The 18946-nt window shown below is 40.7% G+C and overlaps 1 protein-coding gene across 1 annotated transcript; it reads right to left on the reverse strand.

The window, feature by feature from the left end:
* Positions 1-3046: 3046 nt before the first annotated feature.
* Positions 3047-18728, reverse strand: LOC119742711. The gene is made up of 11 exons (XM_038218879.1): positions 18598-18728; positions 16114-17161; positions 15280-15411; positions 14603-14686; positions 13753-13909; positions 12861-12921; positions 6705-7749; positions 5512-5643; positions 4835-4918; positions 3742-3898; positions 3047-3116 (listed from the first exon to the last, which is right to left on the reverse strand). The coding sequence occupies exons 2-11, from the start codon at positions 17135-17137 to the stop codon at positions 3047-3049; spliced, it is 2946 nt and encodes a 981-aa protein (XP_038074807.1). The 5' UTR covers positions 17138-17161; positions 18598-18728.
* Between the last annotated feature and the right edge of the window lie 218 nt (positions 18729-18946).

Here is an 18946-nt window from a genome sequence, read left to right on the forward strand (position 1 = left end):
CTATACAGGAATATTCACACATTCCTGTATACATTTGATTTTGTTGAGAAAAAAATATTCACTTTTATTTTATTTTTTTTCAATCAAATTCAAACACCGGATATTGAAGTGCCTGCATATTTTTTTAGTATTCATAATTTAGCTCAGAAGAATATATATATTTTGTTACACCAGTGGTTACCTTTTCGAGATGTAAGATTTTTATAAACCAAAGTTTCACTTTGTAAAAATATGGGTTTTAAGATGCATTTTGTATTTCCAACCCTTTTTTAAAAGCGTTTCCTGAAGCTTGTGTTACATCAAATTCCTAAGGATTCTGGTTTCTTCTGATGAATCTTTTGTGTTAGGCCAAGTAAAATGTATTTTACATTATTGTTACCTTTTCGAGATGCAATACTTAATAAAAAACGAAGTTTGAATTTGTAAGATATTTGGGTTTTAACATGCATTTGGTATTATTGACCCTTTTTTTATACCGTTTCCTGAAACTTGTGTTACATAAATTCCTATGAATTATGTTTTTTCCCTGAAATCTCAAGTTGTTTTAGTAAAATGTATTTTCAACGACATCGTTTGAATTCAAGTTAAATACATTGCTTTGAAAAATGTCGAATATAGCAATAACTAGTCGACTGTTACGTCTTCACTTGAGGAATTATTTTTGTGTGTTTCAACTGCCGTGCGCATGTGTGAAAAGGCAATAAATGTAAAACACTTAAATAATTTTCCCATACCATTTCCCATACTGTTTTGGTAGTTTGATTCGTTTTTATGTTAGCTGCGTGTTTCGTTAGGTAAAGGTACGTAATTCAATCATTTCAATTCAAACATAGCGGGGGGGGGGGGGGCCTGAATTTTCGTATCGATTTTTGGATACTGACGAAACAATTCTGAAGTTATTTCTGTGTTCGGCTGAGGTCAGACTATAACGTCTGTTAAAGATAATGACATATGATGAAACTTGGAGTTTTAAAGCAATTGTCTCAATTTGCGTTTTTATTAAAATATTTTTGTTTTAAATATATATAAAATATCGTCATGATTTTTCACATGCAAAATTATTTTGTTGTACTTAATCAGCACTAAATGTTGACACATAAATAGCATGTACCATGATTTAGCTAGGACGTAAGCCACTGACGTCGTGATGTTCCTTTATAGCCATCTCTGGGAAATGGAACAGGTTTAGTTTTCGATATTTTATTCTTATTTGTCTCTGGATTCCTTTGGCGTAGTTTCCCCGTTTCACGTAAAGAGGTTGTTCACTGAATAACAAGCAAAGTACAATTCTGTAACTTTTAAAAAAACTTGTTAATTTCCCTCGTTCCTTTACTTATTTGTATTTATGACCAATGTATTCCAAAACCTGCTACATTATATGAAATGAATACAAATTTGAAGCATAATTTGAAGTATAGTTTTAAAAAAAAAATAAACAAGGCCTTGTTTAAGGGTAATTAACAATCCTGTAGTAAAACCCCCAAAGTAGAAGTTCAACTTTTAATACCAGAAGAACCTTATAATATAGGACTTCCTACTAAACCCAATTATGCAAAACAATTAAATTTCTTATTTTCTTTAGAAAAAAATACCGCAAAACATTTCATTTTGTTAACGCTCTTAGTTCCAAAAGTCAACATATTCGAGTGAACCAGGAACAAGACGATTTAAATCAAAATAGGCTTTCTTCACGATTCGGCCACATTAAATTGAAAGCGAGGTAAATACACATTTTTGGAACTTGTGTATATATGAAGGCAATGAAATAAAAGTTCATTACAGATTAGTGCCAGTCTGCTCTGATGAATAGTTTAAAAGTTGTGATTGAAAATACCCTAATGTTTTAAGCCACGTTTACAAAAAAAAATCTAGGTGAGGAATGGAACGCACTCCAATCGAAAGATAGTCTGGTACCATCCCATTCAACAGTTTACAATTCGTAAAATAGATTGAGGGAATACGATCGAAAATGGTTTCTTCGTGAATAAGGTCCATTGATCCACATGACTGATTTTTTTTTCAAAGATTTTCAATCTGAAATTAGAGTGATTTCCACTCCAAATCGTCTGGTTCCCCTGTAATTAAGCCCCAGTCTCACATTCGCGGTTTGGAGCTACGGATTTTCATGGTTTTGTGAAACAGTGGGAGTGCCGTATTCATCCGGAGACGTCTCTATAGTCCGAAAACCCATTGGTCCGAAGTCCCATTGGTCCGACGGCCCATTGGTCCGACGGCCCATTGCTCTAAACGTTCCATTGGTGTAAGCGTCCCATTGGTCCGACGTCCCATATTGGTCCGACGTCCCATTGGTCCGAAGTCCCATTGGTCCGAAGTCCCATTGGTCCGAAGTCCCATTGATCCGAAGTCCCATTGGTCCGACGCCCCATAGGATTAGGGTTAGGGTTAGGGTCAGTCAACCTGAACAAGTGGAACTTACACAGTATTATGTTTCGGACAAATGGGACTTCGGACCAATGGGACTTCGGACCAATGGGACTTCGGACTATCGAGACGTAACCATCCATCCTTAGTACCTCCGTGGTTATCCGTCATAGAAACCTAAGGACAGTCGTATGGCTATCCGTCCTGAAACCGTAGTGCATTTCTGAGAACGTCGAAAGGCTCGGCCGCGAATCTCGACGGTTCATCGTGATCGATTGATTCGTGGTAAACCGTGGATATTCGTAGCTGTGTGACTGGGGCTTAAGTTATAAAGAACGTCATTTCACTTTCAAGCGTGGTTGAATCAAGGGCGGATCCAGAACACAATTTTTGGGGGGGGCCAAAAAAATTTTTGGTCCTCCAAAAAAGTGTCCAAAAATTAGGCGTGGGGTTCGGGCCCGCTAAGGGCCCCGGAATTTTTGGATTCTAGATGCTCTGTGGTGCGATCTGAGGCAATTTCTGACCACTTTAACCAATGTTTTTTTGAGGAAAAGATGGTGGTGTACTCATTGCCTGCCTTTGTTTGCGATGTCACATCGTTTTGGGCCATGGCCCCCTTTGGCCCCCCTGGATCCGCCCTTGGTTGAATGATGTGTGCTCACGGTCAGTCAGTCACTGTATGGGATGCCAAGATCTGTGGGTCGATCGAGCGTTTAATGACGACGTGCATAATCCTGCAGAGAAAGAGAAAAGTAAAGTAAACAGTAAACGTCTTCAATAAACGTCAGAAAATTGAAATCAAAAGTATTTCTCAAGCGTTGGTATGGAGTACCGAAGTGATTACGTCACGCGCACAAAATGTGTGTGAAAGACATTAGCGCGCGATTCAGCCCGTGCCGTTGAACCATGGAGGAATTCCTTCCTCCATGGTTGAACCAACACGTGCGCGTACTCTATTCGTTTGCACTACACTTTGTGGTTCTAAATGACGTCACACTTCGGTACTCCATAACGCCTGTATGGGGAAACTCACATTGGGTTTAATGGAGGTGATTTTGTTTGCTTGTTATTTTAATGGATATAAAACAATGAAGATGAGTGGTTCAAACAAATACAAACCAATATTCAAACAAATATTAAACTGTGACTTACCCACGTAAGATTATTGAAGAGACTAATAGTCAGATCAAATTATAAACACGGGCTTTCAATTGCCTCATCAAAAATATCAGAGCAAATAATTATGAATTATCACATTTCTGGAAACCAAAACTTTCAAGTTTGATGCACATCTTAGGACTTAAGGTGATGCACGACTGATCCCTTACTGAGTGCAACATGAATGCGTAGGCTACGTACCCGAATAGCACAGGCGGTACACAAGTGATCCCAGCTATCACAAAGAACACAAGTGGGGCGTAAGATGCTACGGTAGCCATATAAACTGCGTTGACGGCTATGGGTGAGATATACATGCCGAAGTTCTCCACACAGCCGAGGAAGGACAAAGCAACACCTACAAGAAGCAGAAGGCATTATTTTATGGGGGTAGTCGGTCAGGTCATAATTTTTATTGAGCGTAAATGGACCTGAACTCGAGAGGACTGATAATGAATTGATTAATTAAAGAAATACCCCCAACAAAAAAAGAACAACCACCAAAATGTGATAACATGTGCCTAATATTTCATTATGCCCCTACCCCATCATACCACCAACAACCTGCATGCGAACCGATTCCTTGAACAACACCCTCAAGACTTTACCAAAGATGCCGAAACAGGATGGGAGCTATAGGCCCTATGTAATGTACACTCTAAAACGTTCGGGTCAGCTTTGGCCAGGAATCCGGGTTTAATTTGACAAGTATTGACCTGAATGCCTTTTATAGGGTCAAAATTACACTTTTCTGGGCCAAAGTGTTAAGGAAATTGACCAAGAAAAGTGTCATTTTGTTCCACGAGAAAACTGTCATTTCGACCCTATCAAGTCAAATATGACCCAGCCTTCAGGGTCAATTCTAACCCGGGACTCTTACAGGGTAGAAATGCCGGCTGAAGCTCATCACGTCACCACACTTTTGTAAATCAACGAATCAGTCTCCTGACGATGACTAGAGCAGGCTAGTCGAAACATTGTGACCAAAGACAAGTTCTTTTAGAACTTAAAGCAGGACTGTTCTCATCAGAACAAAAGCTACTTAGCGAAAGTTGATAATAAGCAGGACAAGTTCTTTTCAGAACTAAATATCTTCTAAGCAGTAGTTATTACCACATGGTGTTACCGCAAACCGAAACGATACCGATACTCCACATGCAAAGCCTCAAATCTTATATCAACGAAGACTGATACAAAGTCCGTTATGCCCAACCGTTTTTGCCCCTTGATAATCACTATAAGGACTCCCATGCATCATTTTTCCTACCGTCTTTTCCAAACTTTCACGATTTACCTTGTTCGTCAGCTCCAACCAGTTTGGAAAGCGATCCTCTTAGGACAGGGAAACACAATCCCGATAACACTAATAAAAGTGTCGCTAAAAAGAAATCAAATAATCAATATGGGAATCAAGAAATCTGCTCCGGATTAAAATGGATTGAGGATTGAAACACAAAGCCACTCAAATGGAAAATCTAAAGTTTTACCCCTTCCCAAAATGACAAGGTAAGATATGAGCAGATTAGTATGACTAATGACTCTCGGACTCGGACTGCAGTCCGACACGAATCTCATTTTCCATGACTCGGAACAAAATAATGACTCCACAACGATACAAATTTTCAGTATGTATGAAGTTGAAAATTTAGCCCACATTGTACGCTTTACCCCGTAAAGTCTTAAATTACATCTACACCCGCACTTTTCGTTAGAGTTAGTCACCTAACTGTCGCAAGTTAATCCAAAATACAACGCAAAGTTTAAATCACATTTCAGAATGACTTTGCTACGTAAATTCTATTTCACTGAAACTGAACCCCCAAACACCGATGTTACGAAAATGCTTCCAAAAATAAGGGACGACTTTAAACCGTTTGGGTTAATGATAATGTCAATTCGACGTTGTTTTTACACAAAATGGATGAAAGGTGACAAGGTTAAAGAAAATAAAGACATTGATGTAGTGCTCACCCCAAAACAATAGCTCGTTTGTTCTCACCAGCCCGAACACTACGTTTACCCCAACTGTACTGAAACAGGATATGTGAAAGATCCACTGACTGCTGAAACATTTTGACAACAATTTGAAGCCTCCGATGTTACCTATTTAAATGAGACAACAAAACACATTTATATTATTTGCATGAGTACTTTATGCATGTAAAAGAAGGGTTGGGGTTGTTTTTCAAATTTCTATTCCGCTTCTGCTCCTTTCTGAGTTCTTCGAAAGAAAAAGAAACATACCTTTATAAGAGCAGTGTACTCACCCCCTCTAAGCATGTGGAATTCATGGGGCACCGCTATTGCTCGACCCTAATCCCCTTCTTCTGTTCTCCTGTGTCCCCTTAGAAATCTCAAAACACATAGCATTACGGCTATGGGGTACTTCAATTGCTAAAGATAGACTTGCTGGGTACCGTTTTCCCTATTGTTGCCCTTTGTTCCCGGTACCCCATAAGCGCCAATATGTAAGAGCATACATGTTTGCGTTACATACCTAGTGTGGACATTCTTTTGTTTTCGTGTATAGTTAAGAAAAACCTGTAAAAAAATCATTATACTCACACCGTGAAGACTCCTTCAACCATTTTTTTTCTATGATTCCCTTTAGTGTTTCTCTTCATTTTGCCACGGAGAAACCTAACCCCAAAAATGCCTCTAAACCTGTTTTCCAGAGAGGGGGAAATATTGTGTGGACGTGGGCAAGTCCACACACGTCGCTGCTACCTGGTTTATGTGGACCTCTTTTGTTTGGAAGTTCACACAGTGATATGCTTGCACAGCTTGACATTGGGCGTGTGATCACAAGCTTGCTCCAATAGAACCCGAACCATATTATTTATCATACATCACATCACTATTAAACAGATCTTACTAGAGATGACTGGTCGATTAGAATCCAATACAGCAGCAGGTCTTGCAAGCAATAATTTCAAATGTTTTGGCAATAAAAATAACTACCCCTCCCCCCCCCAAAAAAAAAACTGTCAACCGAAATGTATTCAACTACATTCTGATAAACACGTCACAGCTTCTCAACTATTATTGATTACCACCCAAAACATCGGTAAAGAACCACGACTGCCTGAGGTGTTATCTAGCCTATACATTACAGAATGGTTTGCGATAGCCATTCAATCAAAATATTTGAACTCAACACTCACCAACAAGTAAGACAGTACTAAACAGGGCGGCGTTATACCCGATTGTAACTGGTGACCAGCAGAAGGGCTCGGCTTGCACGTACAATGTTTTAACCTGGAGCGAAGATTCCATCGGGGTTAGCATGAAAAGGGTGGCGAAAATGAGTAGCAAGCACCAGGTGCGTACAGTGCCTCCCTCGCTGTAAAACAACCGTCCCACGCCTCGTACAGTCTGCCTCAGTGTCTGGCCTAGTGGCTGCTGACCCTTCCTCTCGATTGTCTCGATCAGGATATGTGGAATTACAGAGTAAATGAAGGCCAAGACTCCCAGACCCGTCGCAATTCCCGCGGTGGCGGCAAAGCCAAGAGCTTCGTAGCAATACTCGGCCCCAATCTGAGTCAGTCCAACAAGGACGTAGACAGTTTCGATCACAACTATCCTGAAGGTGCGCTGTTTCTTGGTAGTCACGTCTGCAATGTAGGAGTAGCAAAGGGAGACAATCGTCATTTGCCCGCCTGTCAGGCCGATGGCAAGATCGGCGGCGAGGAACACCTCCAGGCGAAGATTGAACGCCATCACGGCCGTGCAAACACCGGCGAAACTTGCACTGCCGATGGTCGACAGGTTGAGAAATATCTTGCGGCCGAACCTGTCGGACAGAGCTCCCATGAGGATCGCGGAGACGAAGCCCGGAAGAGCTCCAGCGAGACTAAAGAGCAGCATCCAGCGAGCGGAGTCCGCCTGGATCCGGGCCTGGGTGTCAGCATCCGAAATATAACTCATATTACCAGTCTGGTTCCGAACTGGGCAAGGTGAATCCGTGTGAACGGTGTAGTTATAAGACTCCTGTACCCTCACTAGTACATACTGGATGCGAAGGACAGCGGTCAACATATAGCTGCATGCTGCCAAGAGAAGTAGGGGCTCCACTGTCACCCATCGTGATGCTGCCCTCTCTCTGCCAGATAGCTTAGGGGCTCTGTTCAATAGCGGTTCTGTTTCACAAACTACTGAATCATTTCCTTTTATTTTGCCTTCCATGTTGAATATACCGTGACTTGTTTTCTGTTGACAGAGAGGGCAAAATACACCACCAATTACTGTAATGGGCAGTCTCCCAGTAGCTAACATGAGACCCATCACACCCGTCATACACAAGAACTAGGCCCATAAATCGCCATAAAAGTCACACTTGGAACATGTAGGTCTATACCCGAAAATGTGGAACTTTGTTAAGTTTTTATTTTCGCATTTAGACTTTGTTTGTAGTTTATTCATGCTTTAGAAGCGCACTCACCCACTTTAAAGCGATGGAAAAGTAGTCCCCCCTTTTTTCAGACGTCTATTTTTCGTGTAATTTCGTGTTCGAATTTAGATACGCTACATGTGCAAACGAACCTGGAAATTACTCGAAAAATAGACGTCTGAAAAAAGGGGGAGGGTCTATAATTTTCTATCGCTTTAAAAAGGGTGAGTGTGCTTCTAAAGCGTAAATAAACTACATGTACAAAACAAAGTCTAAATGTGAAACTAACAACTGGACAAAGTTCTATATTTTCGGGTTCATGTTCCAAGTGTGGCCTTTATTTACGGAGGTAGTCCAGTGAATTGGCCTTATTTATGGGGCTACACAAGAAATTGCCAATAAACGCTTACGTGGATATTTGGAATACATTGCACCTCCTTATTCTTTTCAAATAACTTTTTCTAAAAAAGTTCCTTGCTATCACTTTGTAAACATGTTTAGATGTATTAATGGACAATGGTTGGCAATTTAACACTGATGTTTAGAAATTATAGCAGCCGTGTGGTTGCGCAGGGCGATTTCTAAAGCTTGCGGAACACTATATTTTGAATGGAGCTACATGCACACAGATATGTTCACGTTGGCGGACGAAATCTTTGAAAATTTATTTCTTCAGTTTGGAAGACCGTATTTTCATGCAAGTTTCAGGGTTTAGTTACCTTATAATGATCCAAGTACGTGCTAAAAAATGTTGTGATATGTTCATTACTTTATTAAATTGTAAAAATAGGCCTGGCTTCCTGCATTTTTAAAAGTTGTAACTACTGGTGTTTGCAATATCTGTCAATCTTTTCAAGCGTCACGAATATCAATAACGTTCCTGTCCATTATGTTTGTAGTAAAATTTGCAGAAAAGCCTCCTTCGCGAGTCATTAATTAATAAATATCACCCTTTTTGCCGGCTTCCATTGGTCGATACCGAGACCAACGCCAAGTCACGCCGAGTGACGCTAATGAATATACTAATGACGCTTCGTCATTGTGTTGCCGGGCCGAAAACGGTCAACCATAGCGCCTACGGCGCTATAGGATCTTTGCTGAAAACCATGCACGATGGTTTGGTCGTCACCACTGTCCTTGGATATAGTTCAAGGTGTAACACTAGCGTTTGCAACAACAAATTAAGCTGAAATTCGGAATATTGTTAGATGACATGGCCAAGTAAAAAAAACCACGTTTCTCGTCCGGGTTTTGAAAAAAAGGAGGAAGCGGGACTTTTTATTTTTTATTTGTTTCAAGTTGGCCGTCATCAAAAAATTTCCTGCAACCGTTGGTGTTTCCACTGTTCAAAGACACTTTTTTATAATGAAAGATAAGTTGGACAAGAGAACTGAACATATTTACAGTATTTACATATTTCGGTGTTTTTTACTGCATTTTTCAAAAATAAAAAATAATTAAAAAATCCAGGCGGCCTCCAAAAAGGAAGCAGGCGGTGACGAGAAACATGTTTTTTTTTTTACTTCGCCTAAGTAAGTGTTCAACTACTCATGAAATGACAACTTTCGAAATTCCTAGAAATTGATATACATACATAGATTTGAGATTTTGGGGACGTTTTCGAACGATTTCTTCCCGACTTGAAGGTAGCTAGGTCAGCTTTAAGTGTTAAACACAGTTATTGGCGTGTATGAGACCATTAGCATGGCACGTGACTGCCATTCTGCCCCGAGAAATTAAATGTCTCGTCATAGAGATGGCACATTTCCACTACATGTACGGCACCATCTGACGTCAACATCATGAACAAAAAACAGTCAAAATAATTTTTTTTTAAAATCCAGGCGGCCTCCATAAAGGAAGCGGGCGGGGACGATCGAGAAACATGTTTTTTTTTCTTCGCCTAACCGAAAAAGTTACAGTATTATCAAAGAATGTTTGCACTCCTAAAATAGTGTTTCTTCATCCTCACATACCTTAATATGACTGCTAACTGCTGGCCTATCCGATGAGTATCCTGTTTTGCATTGGGACCTATACCATGACATTCACTTCACGTTTAGCACATACGGATATCTTCATTATAGGCCTAGTATACTCTTTTCTACGATATGCTGGAGGCTCCGCATGTGGAAAAATATCCTTATACGAAACTAACAGTGTCACAAACCTTACCTTGTCTTAACATGGAGTAGCACAGGATCAGGAGGCCTTCTTGATGGTTGAGTACCTTCTTAATAAAGCTCAAGACAACATGAAGATCGTTTCTTCCAGTTTCTCCATGCAATAGTTCAGCTGCATACTTTCACTGAATAACCTGTACAAGGACGTAAAAAGCAGTTGTATGATGGCACGCTAGTACGTGCGCGGAGAGTTTTGACCATTACCTAATCCGGCCTTGACCCGGCCCATAGAGCTAGAGAGGTATCGTGCGTATATTGCACTTGTACCATGGTCGATGACACAACGTGAACTTACATGTATCACAACGTCGTCCCCAGGGCTTACAGTATTTTCAACCTCGTTTCCAATAGTAAGCCATGGGTTGGAAGCTTAATTGCTTCCTGTATCCTTGATTCGATACCGCAATTACCAATGGATATACTTGGAGTTGTTATTTAACGTTCATTGCAATTATTAGATATATAGATATAGATAGTTTAATGTTTTTACATTCGTGGTCAATAACCAAGTTACAGTAAAAACTACAATTGTAAAAAAAACGCATTAAAACTGCAAAATTAATTTACATCAATATTCAACAAACAAAAAAACAACTTAGCAAAAATGAAAGCTGCATTAATCCACCCCTTTCAATTTGTCCTATGTTAATATGTAATATAACACAAGGGCGGATCCAGGGGGGGGGGCCAAAGGGGAAAAAACGATGTATATGGGAACATTCAGTTTTCACGGCGCATAGCGCTGGAAAATTTTTCTATATTTTTGGTAACAAAAGATGCGCAAGACTCGAGGCTAAAAAGTCATAACAGCTCGGGTCGCGAAAAAAAAATTGTCAAGGCTATCGCGGAAAAAGTCGAGGGGGAGGGGCGGATTCCCCCGGCTCTTTAAGGGTTAAGCTGAGGTCAGACTGTAACGTCCGATTAAGATAATGACAAGTGATGAAGCTTGGAATTTGAAAAGCAACAATTTGCGTTTTTAATAATATTAAATTTTTTTTTTTTTAAATAGACCAATATATAAAATATCGTAATGATTTTTCACATGCAAAATTATTTTGTAGTACTTGATAAGTACTTATTATTGACACATAAATATTTATAACATGTACCATGATTTAGCCAAGACGTAAGCCACTGACGTCGTGATGTTCCTTTATAGCCATCTCTGGGAAAAGGAACAGGTTTAGTTTTCGATATTTTATTCTTATTTGTCTCTGGATTCCTTTGGCGTAGTTTCCCCGTTTCATGTAAACGAGGTTGTTCACTGAATAACGAGCAAAGTACATTTCTGTAACTATAAAAACAAAACTTGTTAATTTCCCTCGTTCCTTTACTTATTTGTATTTAGGACCAATGTATTCCAAAACCTGCTACATTATATGAAATGAATACAAATTTGAAGCATAATTTGAAGTACAGTTTAAAAAAATAATAAACAAGGGTAATTAACAACCCTGTAGTAAAACCCCCAAAGTAGAAGTTCAACTTTTAATACCTGAAGGACCTTATAATATAGGACTTCCCACTAAACCCGATTATGCAAAACAACTTTAAATTTCTTATGTTCTTTAGAAAAAAATACCGCAAAACATTTCATTTAGTTAATTCTCTTAGTTCCAAATGACAACATATTCGAGTGAACCAGGAACAAAACGATTCAAATCAAAATAAGCTTTATTCACAATTCGGCCATATTAAATTGAAAGCGAGGTAAATTCTTCATTTTTGGAACTTGTGAATATTTGAAGGCAATGAAATAAAAGTTCATTACAGATTAGTGCCGGTCTGCTCTGATGAATAGTTTAAAAGTTGTACCCTAATGTTTTACGCCACGTTTACAAAAAAAAATGGAGGTGAGGAATGGAACGCACTCCAATCGAAAAATAGTCTGGCACCATCCCATTCAACAGTTTTTACAATTCGTAAAATAGAATCAGGGAATACGATCGAAAATGGCTTCTTCGTGAATAAGGTCCATTGATCCACATGACTGATTTTTTTTCAAAGATTTTCAATCTGAAATTAGAGCGATTTCCATTCTAAATCGTCTGGTCCCCCTGTAATTAAGCCCCAGTCACACATTCACGGTTTGGAGCTACGGATTTCCATGGTTTAAAATTCGTGATAAACCGTGGGAGTACGTCTCTATAGTCCGAAGTACCATTGGTCCGAAGTCCCATTGGTCCGAAGTCCCATTGGTCCGACGCCCGGAGGATTAGGGTTAGGGTTAGGGTTAGGGTAAGGGTCAGTCAACCTGAACAAGTGGAACTACACAGTATTATGTTTCGGACCAATGGGACTTCGGACCAATGGTACTGCGGACCAATGGTACTTCGGATTATCGAGACGTAACTATTCATCCTTAGTACCTCCGTGGTTATCCGTCATAGAAACCGTAGTGCATTTCTTAGAAAGTCGATTTCTCGGCCACGAATCTCGGCGGTTCATCGTGATCGATTGATTCGTGGTAAACCGTGGATATTCGTAGCTGTGTGACTGGGGGTTAAGTTATAAAGAACGTCATTTCACTTTCAAGCGTGGTTGAATGATGTGTGCTCACGGTCAGTCAGTCACTGTATGGGATGCCAAGATCTGTGGGTCAATCGAGCGTTTAATGACGACGTGCATAATCCTGCAGAGAAAGAGAAAAGTAAAGTAAGCAGTGAACGTCTTCAATAAACGTCAGAAAATTAAACATCAAAAGTATTTCTCTAGCGTTGGTATAAGGCCTGTAGCGGGAAACTCACATTGGGTTTAATGGAGGTGATTTTAAACATCCAAAGTATTTCTCTAGCGTAGGTATAAGGCCTGTATGGGGAAACTCACATTGGGTTTAATGGAGGTGATTTTGTTTTGCTTGTTATTTTAATGGATATATAAAACAAAGAAGATGAGTGGTTTTAAACAAATACAAACCAATGTTCAAAATAATATTTAACTGTGAATTACCCACGTAAGATTATTGAAGAGACTAATAGTCAGATCAAATTATGATCACGGGCTTTTAATTGCCTCATCAAAAATATCAGAGCAAATAATTGTGAATTATCACATTTCTGGAAACCCAAACTTGTTTGATGCACATTTTAGGACTTAAAGTGATGCACGACTGATCCCTTACCAGGGGTGTAGCACGGTCATTTTTATTGGGGGGGGGGGTTAAATTTTTTTGAAAAGGGCACTTGCACATCCGTTGTGAAATGTAGACAGGTTTTTTCTCCGGACACTTGGCCTCCGTAAAATCAAAAAGCTGGGGGGGGGGGGGGGGGGGGGGCTGGTACCATCTGTCGATGGGGGCGCTGCTCAAAGCCGACAATTATGCACACAAAGGCCCAATATATGGTGCTTCTTAGGGCGATACATGTGCGAAATTCTGAAAAAGGCACCCAAAACGGCAGATGCCACAATAAGGGCACCACTTCTTTTTGAAAAGGGCACTTGTTCAGAAAAAGGGCACTATTTACAAATTATGGGGGGGGGGGGAGGTAATTACTGTTGAAAAAATGGCATTTGAATGGAAAAAGGCAGTCTTTACAAATTATTGGGGGGGGGGGTAAATACCTCCCTTACCCCCCCCCCCCCCCCCCCCCCCCCCCCCTGCTGGCCTTACTGTGCAACATAAATGCGTAGGCTACGTACCCGAATAACACAGGCGGTACACAAGTGATCCCAGCTATCACAAAGAACCCAAGTGGGGCGTAAGATGCTACGGTAGCCATATAAACTGCGTTGACGGCTATGGGTGAGACATACATGCCGAAGTTCTCCACACAAGCGAGGAAGGACAAAGCAACACCTACATGGAGGAAAGGCATTATTTTATGGGGGTAGTCGGTCGATCAGGTCATAATTTTTATTGAGAGTAAATGGACCTGAACTCTAGAGGACTGATAATGAATTGATTAATAAAGAAATACCCCCAACAAAAAACAACAACCACAACCAATATGTGATAGCATGTGCCTAATATTTCATTATGCCCTACCCCATCATACCGCCAAGAATCTGCATGCGAACCAGTTCCTTGAACATCACCCTAAAGACTTTACCAAAGATGCCGAGACAGGATGGGAGTTATAGGCCCTATGTTATGTACACTCTAAAACGTTCGGGTCAGCTTTGGCCAGGAATCCGGGTTTTATTTGACCAGTATTGACCTGAATGCCTTTTAGGGTCAAAATTACACTTTTCTGGGCCAACATGTTCAGGAAATTGACCAAGAAAAGTGTCAATTTGTTCCACGAGAAAAGTGTCATTTCGACCCTATCAAGTCAAATATGACCCAGCCTTCAGGGTCAATTCTAACCCGGGACTCTTAACAGGGTGGAAATGCCGGCTGAAGCTCATCACGTCACCACACTCTTGTAAATCAACGAAGATTAATTGATACAAAGTTCGTTATGCCCAACCGTTTTGCCCCTTGATAATCACTATAAGGACTCCCATGCATCATTTGTCCTACCGTCTTTTCCACACTTTCACGATTTACCTTGTTCGTCGGCTCCAACCAGTTGGGAAAGCGTGCCTCTTAGGACAGGGAAACACAATCCCGTGATCACTGTTAAAAGTATCGCTGCAAAGAAATCAAATAATTAATATGGAAATCAAGAAATCTGCTCTGGATTAAAATGGATTGAGGATTGAAACCCATAACCATTCAAATGTAAATCTAAAGTTTTACCCCTTCCCAAAATGACAAGGTAAGATATGAGCAGATTAGTGCGACTAGTGACTCTTGGACTCGGACTGCAGTCCGACACGAATCCCATTTTCCGTGACTCGGAACAAATGACTCCACAAGGATACAAATGTCAGTATGTATGAAGTTGAAAATTTAGCCCACATTGTACGCTTTACCACGTAAAGTCCTAAATTACATCTACACCCACACTTTTCGTTAGAGTTAGTCACCTGAATGTCCACCTAATTTAATCCAAAATACAACGCAAAGTCTAAAATCACATTTCAGAATGACCTTGCTATGTGAATTCAGATTTCACTGAAAACTGAATCGCCAAACACCGATGTTACGGAAATGCTTCCAAAAATAAGGGTCGACTTTAAACCGTTTTGGTTAATGGTAATGTAAATTCGACGTTGTTTTTACACAAAATGGATGAAAGGTGACAAGGTTAAAGATAATTAAGACATAGATGTAGTGCTCACCCCAAAAAAATAGCTCAGTTGTTCTCACCAGCCCGAACACTACGTATACCCCAACTGTACTGAAACAGGATATGTGAAAGATCCACTGACTGCTGAAACATTTTGACAACAATTTGAAGCCTCCGATGTTACCTATTTAAATTAGAAAACAACAAAAAAAACATTTATATTATTTGCACGAGTACTTTATGCTTGTGAAAAAAATCATTATACTCACACTGTGAAGACTCTTTCAACCATTCCCCCCCCCTATGATTCCCTTTAGTTTTTCTCTTCATTTTGCCACGGATAAACCTAACCCCAAAATGCATCTTAACCTGTTTTCCAGAGAGGGGGAAACATTGTGTGGACGTGGGCAAGTCCACACAACGTCGCTGCTACCTGGTTGATTTGGACCTCTTTTGTCCGGAAGTCCACACAGTGAATGTAATGCTTGTACAGCTTGACATTGGGCGTGCGATCGCAAGCTTGCTCCAATAGAACTCGAACCATATTATTTATGCAGACATCACACCACTATCAAACAGATCTTACTAGAGATGACTGGTCGATTAGAATCCAATACAGCAGCAGGTCTTGCAAGCAATAATTTCAAATGTTTTGGCAATAAAAATAACTACCCTTCCCTCCCCCAAAAAAGAGAGAAAAAAAAACTGTCCACCGAAATGTATTCAACCACATTCTGATAAACACGTCACAGCTTCTCAAAAATTATTGATCACCATCTGAAACATCGGTAAAGAACCACGACTGCCTGAGGTGTTATCTAGCCTATACATTTTAGAAGGGTTTGCGAACAGCCATTCAATTAAAATACTTGAACTCAACACTCACCAACAAGTATGACGGTACTAAACAGGGCGGCGTTGTACCCGATTGTAACTGGTGACCAGCAGAAGGGCTCGGCTTGCACGTACAATGTTCTAACCTGGAGCGAAGATTCCATCGGGGTTAGCATGAAAAGGGTGGCGAAAATGAGTAGCAAGCACCAGGTGCGTACAGCGCCTCCCTCGCTGTAAAACAACCGTCCAACGCCTCGTACAGTCTGCCTCAGTGTCTGAACTAGTGGCTGCTGACCCTTCCTCTCGATTGTCTCGATCAGGATATGTGGAATTACAGAGTAAATGAAGGCCAGGACTCCCAGACCTGTCGCGATTCCCGCGGTGGTGGCAAAGCCAAGAGCTTCGTAGCAATACTCGGCCCCAACTTGAAACAGTCCAGCAAGGACGAAGACTGTTTCGATCACAACTATCCTGAAGGTGCGCTGTTTCTTGGTAGTCACGTCTGCAATGTAGGAGTAGCAAAGGGATAGCACAGACATTTGCCCGCCCGTCAGGCCGAAGGCAAGATCGGCGGCGTAGAACACCTCCAGGCGAAGATTGAACGCCATCACGGCCGTGCAAACACCGGCGAAACTTGCACTGCCGATGGTCGACAGGTTGAGGAATATCTTGCGGCCGAACCTGTCGGACAGAGCTCCCATGAAGATTGCGGAGAAGAAGCCCGGAAGAGCTCCAACGAGACTAAAGAACAGCATCCAGCGAGCGGAGTCCGCCTGGATCCGGGCCTGGGTGTCAGCATCCGAAATATAGCTAATATTACCAGTCTGGTTCCGAACTGGGCAAGGTGAATCCGTGTGAACGGTGTAGTTATAAGACTCCTGTACCCTCACTAGTACATACTGGATGCGAAGGACAGCGGTCAACATATAGCTGCATGCTGCCAAGAGAAGTAGGGGCTCCACTGTCACCCATCGTGATGCTGCCCTCTCTCTGCCAGATAGCTTAGGGGCTCGTCTGTTCAATAGCGGTTCTGTTTCACAAACTACTGAATCATTTCCTTTTATTTTGCCTTCCATGTTGAATATACCGCGACTTGTTTCCTGTTGACAGAGAGGGCAAAATACACCAACAATTACTGGGTAAACGGCGCTATAGGAGTTTTGCTGAAAACCATGCACGATGGTTTGGTCGGAAAACAATCCTCGTCAAAATTGTCCTTGGATATAGTTCAAGGTGTAACACTAGCGTTTCGTTTGCAACATCAACTTAAGCTGAAATTCGGCATATTTTTAGATGATAAGTAAGTGTTCAACTACTCATGAAATAACAACTTTCGAAAATTTCTAGAAATTGATATACATACATAGATTTGAGATTTTGGGGACGTTTTTGAACGATTTCTTCCCGACTTGAAGGTAGGTCAGCTTTAAGTGTTAAACACAGTTATTGGCGTGTATGAGACCATTAACATGGCACGTGAATGCCATTCTGCCCCGAGAAATAAAATGTCTCGTCATAGAGATGGCACATTTCCACTATTTCGGTTGTGTACTATATGAACTTAGCAACCGGTTGTGTAAAAAAAAATTGAACAAGTTGTGTTATATTTTACACAAGTTGTGTAAACAACAGTTTACACAAAAGGTTGCTTGGTTCATATAGTACATAAAAGTTTGATTTTTACACAACCGAAATATACATGTAAGGCACCATCCGACGTCAATCATGAACATGAAACAGTCTGCTAGCGTGAGCATTTAGTCCCCATGGAAAGAATTACATACGCGGCCACCACGTACTGCACAAAGTCTACGGGCCATAAGGCCGAATAAAAAAAAATGTTTCTTGTGCGGGTTTTTGACAAAAAAAAGGAGGAAGCGGGGCTTTTTATTTTTTATTTTTTAAATCTTCAAGATGGCCGCCATTTTAAAATTTCCTGCAACCGTTGCGTGTTTCCACTATTCAAAGATACTTTTAAAATGAAAGACAAGTTGGACAAGAGAAACTAAACATTATTTGTACAGTGTCATTTAGAGTTGTATTGGTCTACAATGAACGTTTTCGGTGCATTTGCTTTAACCGTGGACTTTTTCGGTGTTTTTTTACTGCATTTTTCAAAAATAAAAAATAATAAAAAAATCCAGGCGGCCTCCAAAAAGGAAGCGGGCGGGGACGATCGAGAAACATGTGGTTTTTTTTTGTACTTCGCCTTACAGAAAAAGTAAGCGTATTATCAAATAATTTTTGCACTATAAAATAGTGTTCTTCATCCGATTTACAACCTTTGGTACCTTCATATTAAGGTATATGAGTGCTAACTGCTGGCCTCGGTGTAGAATTCTTTCCCTCCCCCTAGTGTTGATCCGATGAGTATCCTGTTTTGCATTGGGACCTATACCATGACATTCACTTCACGTTTAGCACATACGGATATCTTCATTATAGGCCTAGTATAATCTTTTCTCCGATACGTGGGAGGCTCCGAATGTGGAAAAATATCCATTTACGAAACTAACACTAGTATCACAAACCTTACCTTGTCTTAACATGGAGTAGCACAGGATCAGGAGGTCTTCTTGATAGTTGAGTACCTACTTAACAAAGCTCAAGGCAACATGAAGATCTTTTTCTCCAGTTTCTCCATGCAATTATAGTTCAGCTGAAAACTTTCACTGAATAACCTGTACAATTACGTAAAAAGTAGTTGTATGATGGCACGCTAGTTCGTGCGCGGAGAGTTTTGACTTACCTAATCCGGCCTTGACCCGGCCCATAGAGCTAGAGAAGTATCGTACGTATATTGCACTTGTACCATGGTCGATGACACAACGTGAAGTTACATGTATCACAACGTCGTCCCCAGGGCTTACAGTATTTTCAACCTC

This window comes from Patiria miniata, unplaced genomic scaffold, assembly GCF_015706575.1.
Source record: "Patiria miniata isolate m_02_andy unplaced genomic scaffold, ASM1570657v1 HiC_scaffold_6, whole genome shotgun sequence".
NCBI classification, from domain to species: Eukaryota; Metazoa; Echinodermata; class Asteroidea; order Valvatida; family Asterinidae; genus Patiria; species Patiria miniata.

Bases quoted from the DNA above. Each gene is read 5' to 3' on its own strand.
- LOC119742711 (XM_038218879.1), bottom strand. From the start codon at position 17,137: ATGGAAGGCAAAATAAAAGGAAATGATTCAGTAGTTTGTGAAACAGAA. The intron at 13,910-14,602 runs GTAAATCGTGAA...TCCTCCATGTAG, and splicing joins GGTTGGAGCCGACGAACAAG to GTGTTGCTTTGTCCTTCCTC. The intron at 7,750-12,860 runs GTGAGTTTCCCG...CTCTGTCAACAG, and splicing joins TCACCTCCATTAAACCCAAT to AAAACAAGTCACGGTATATT.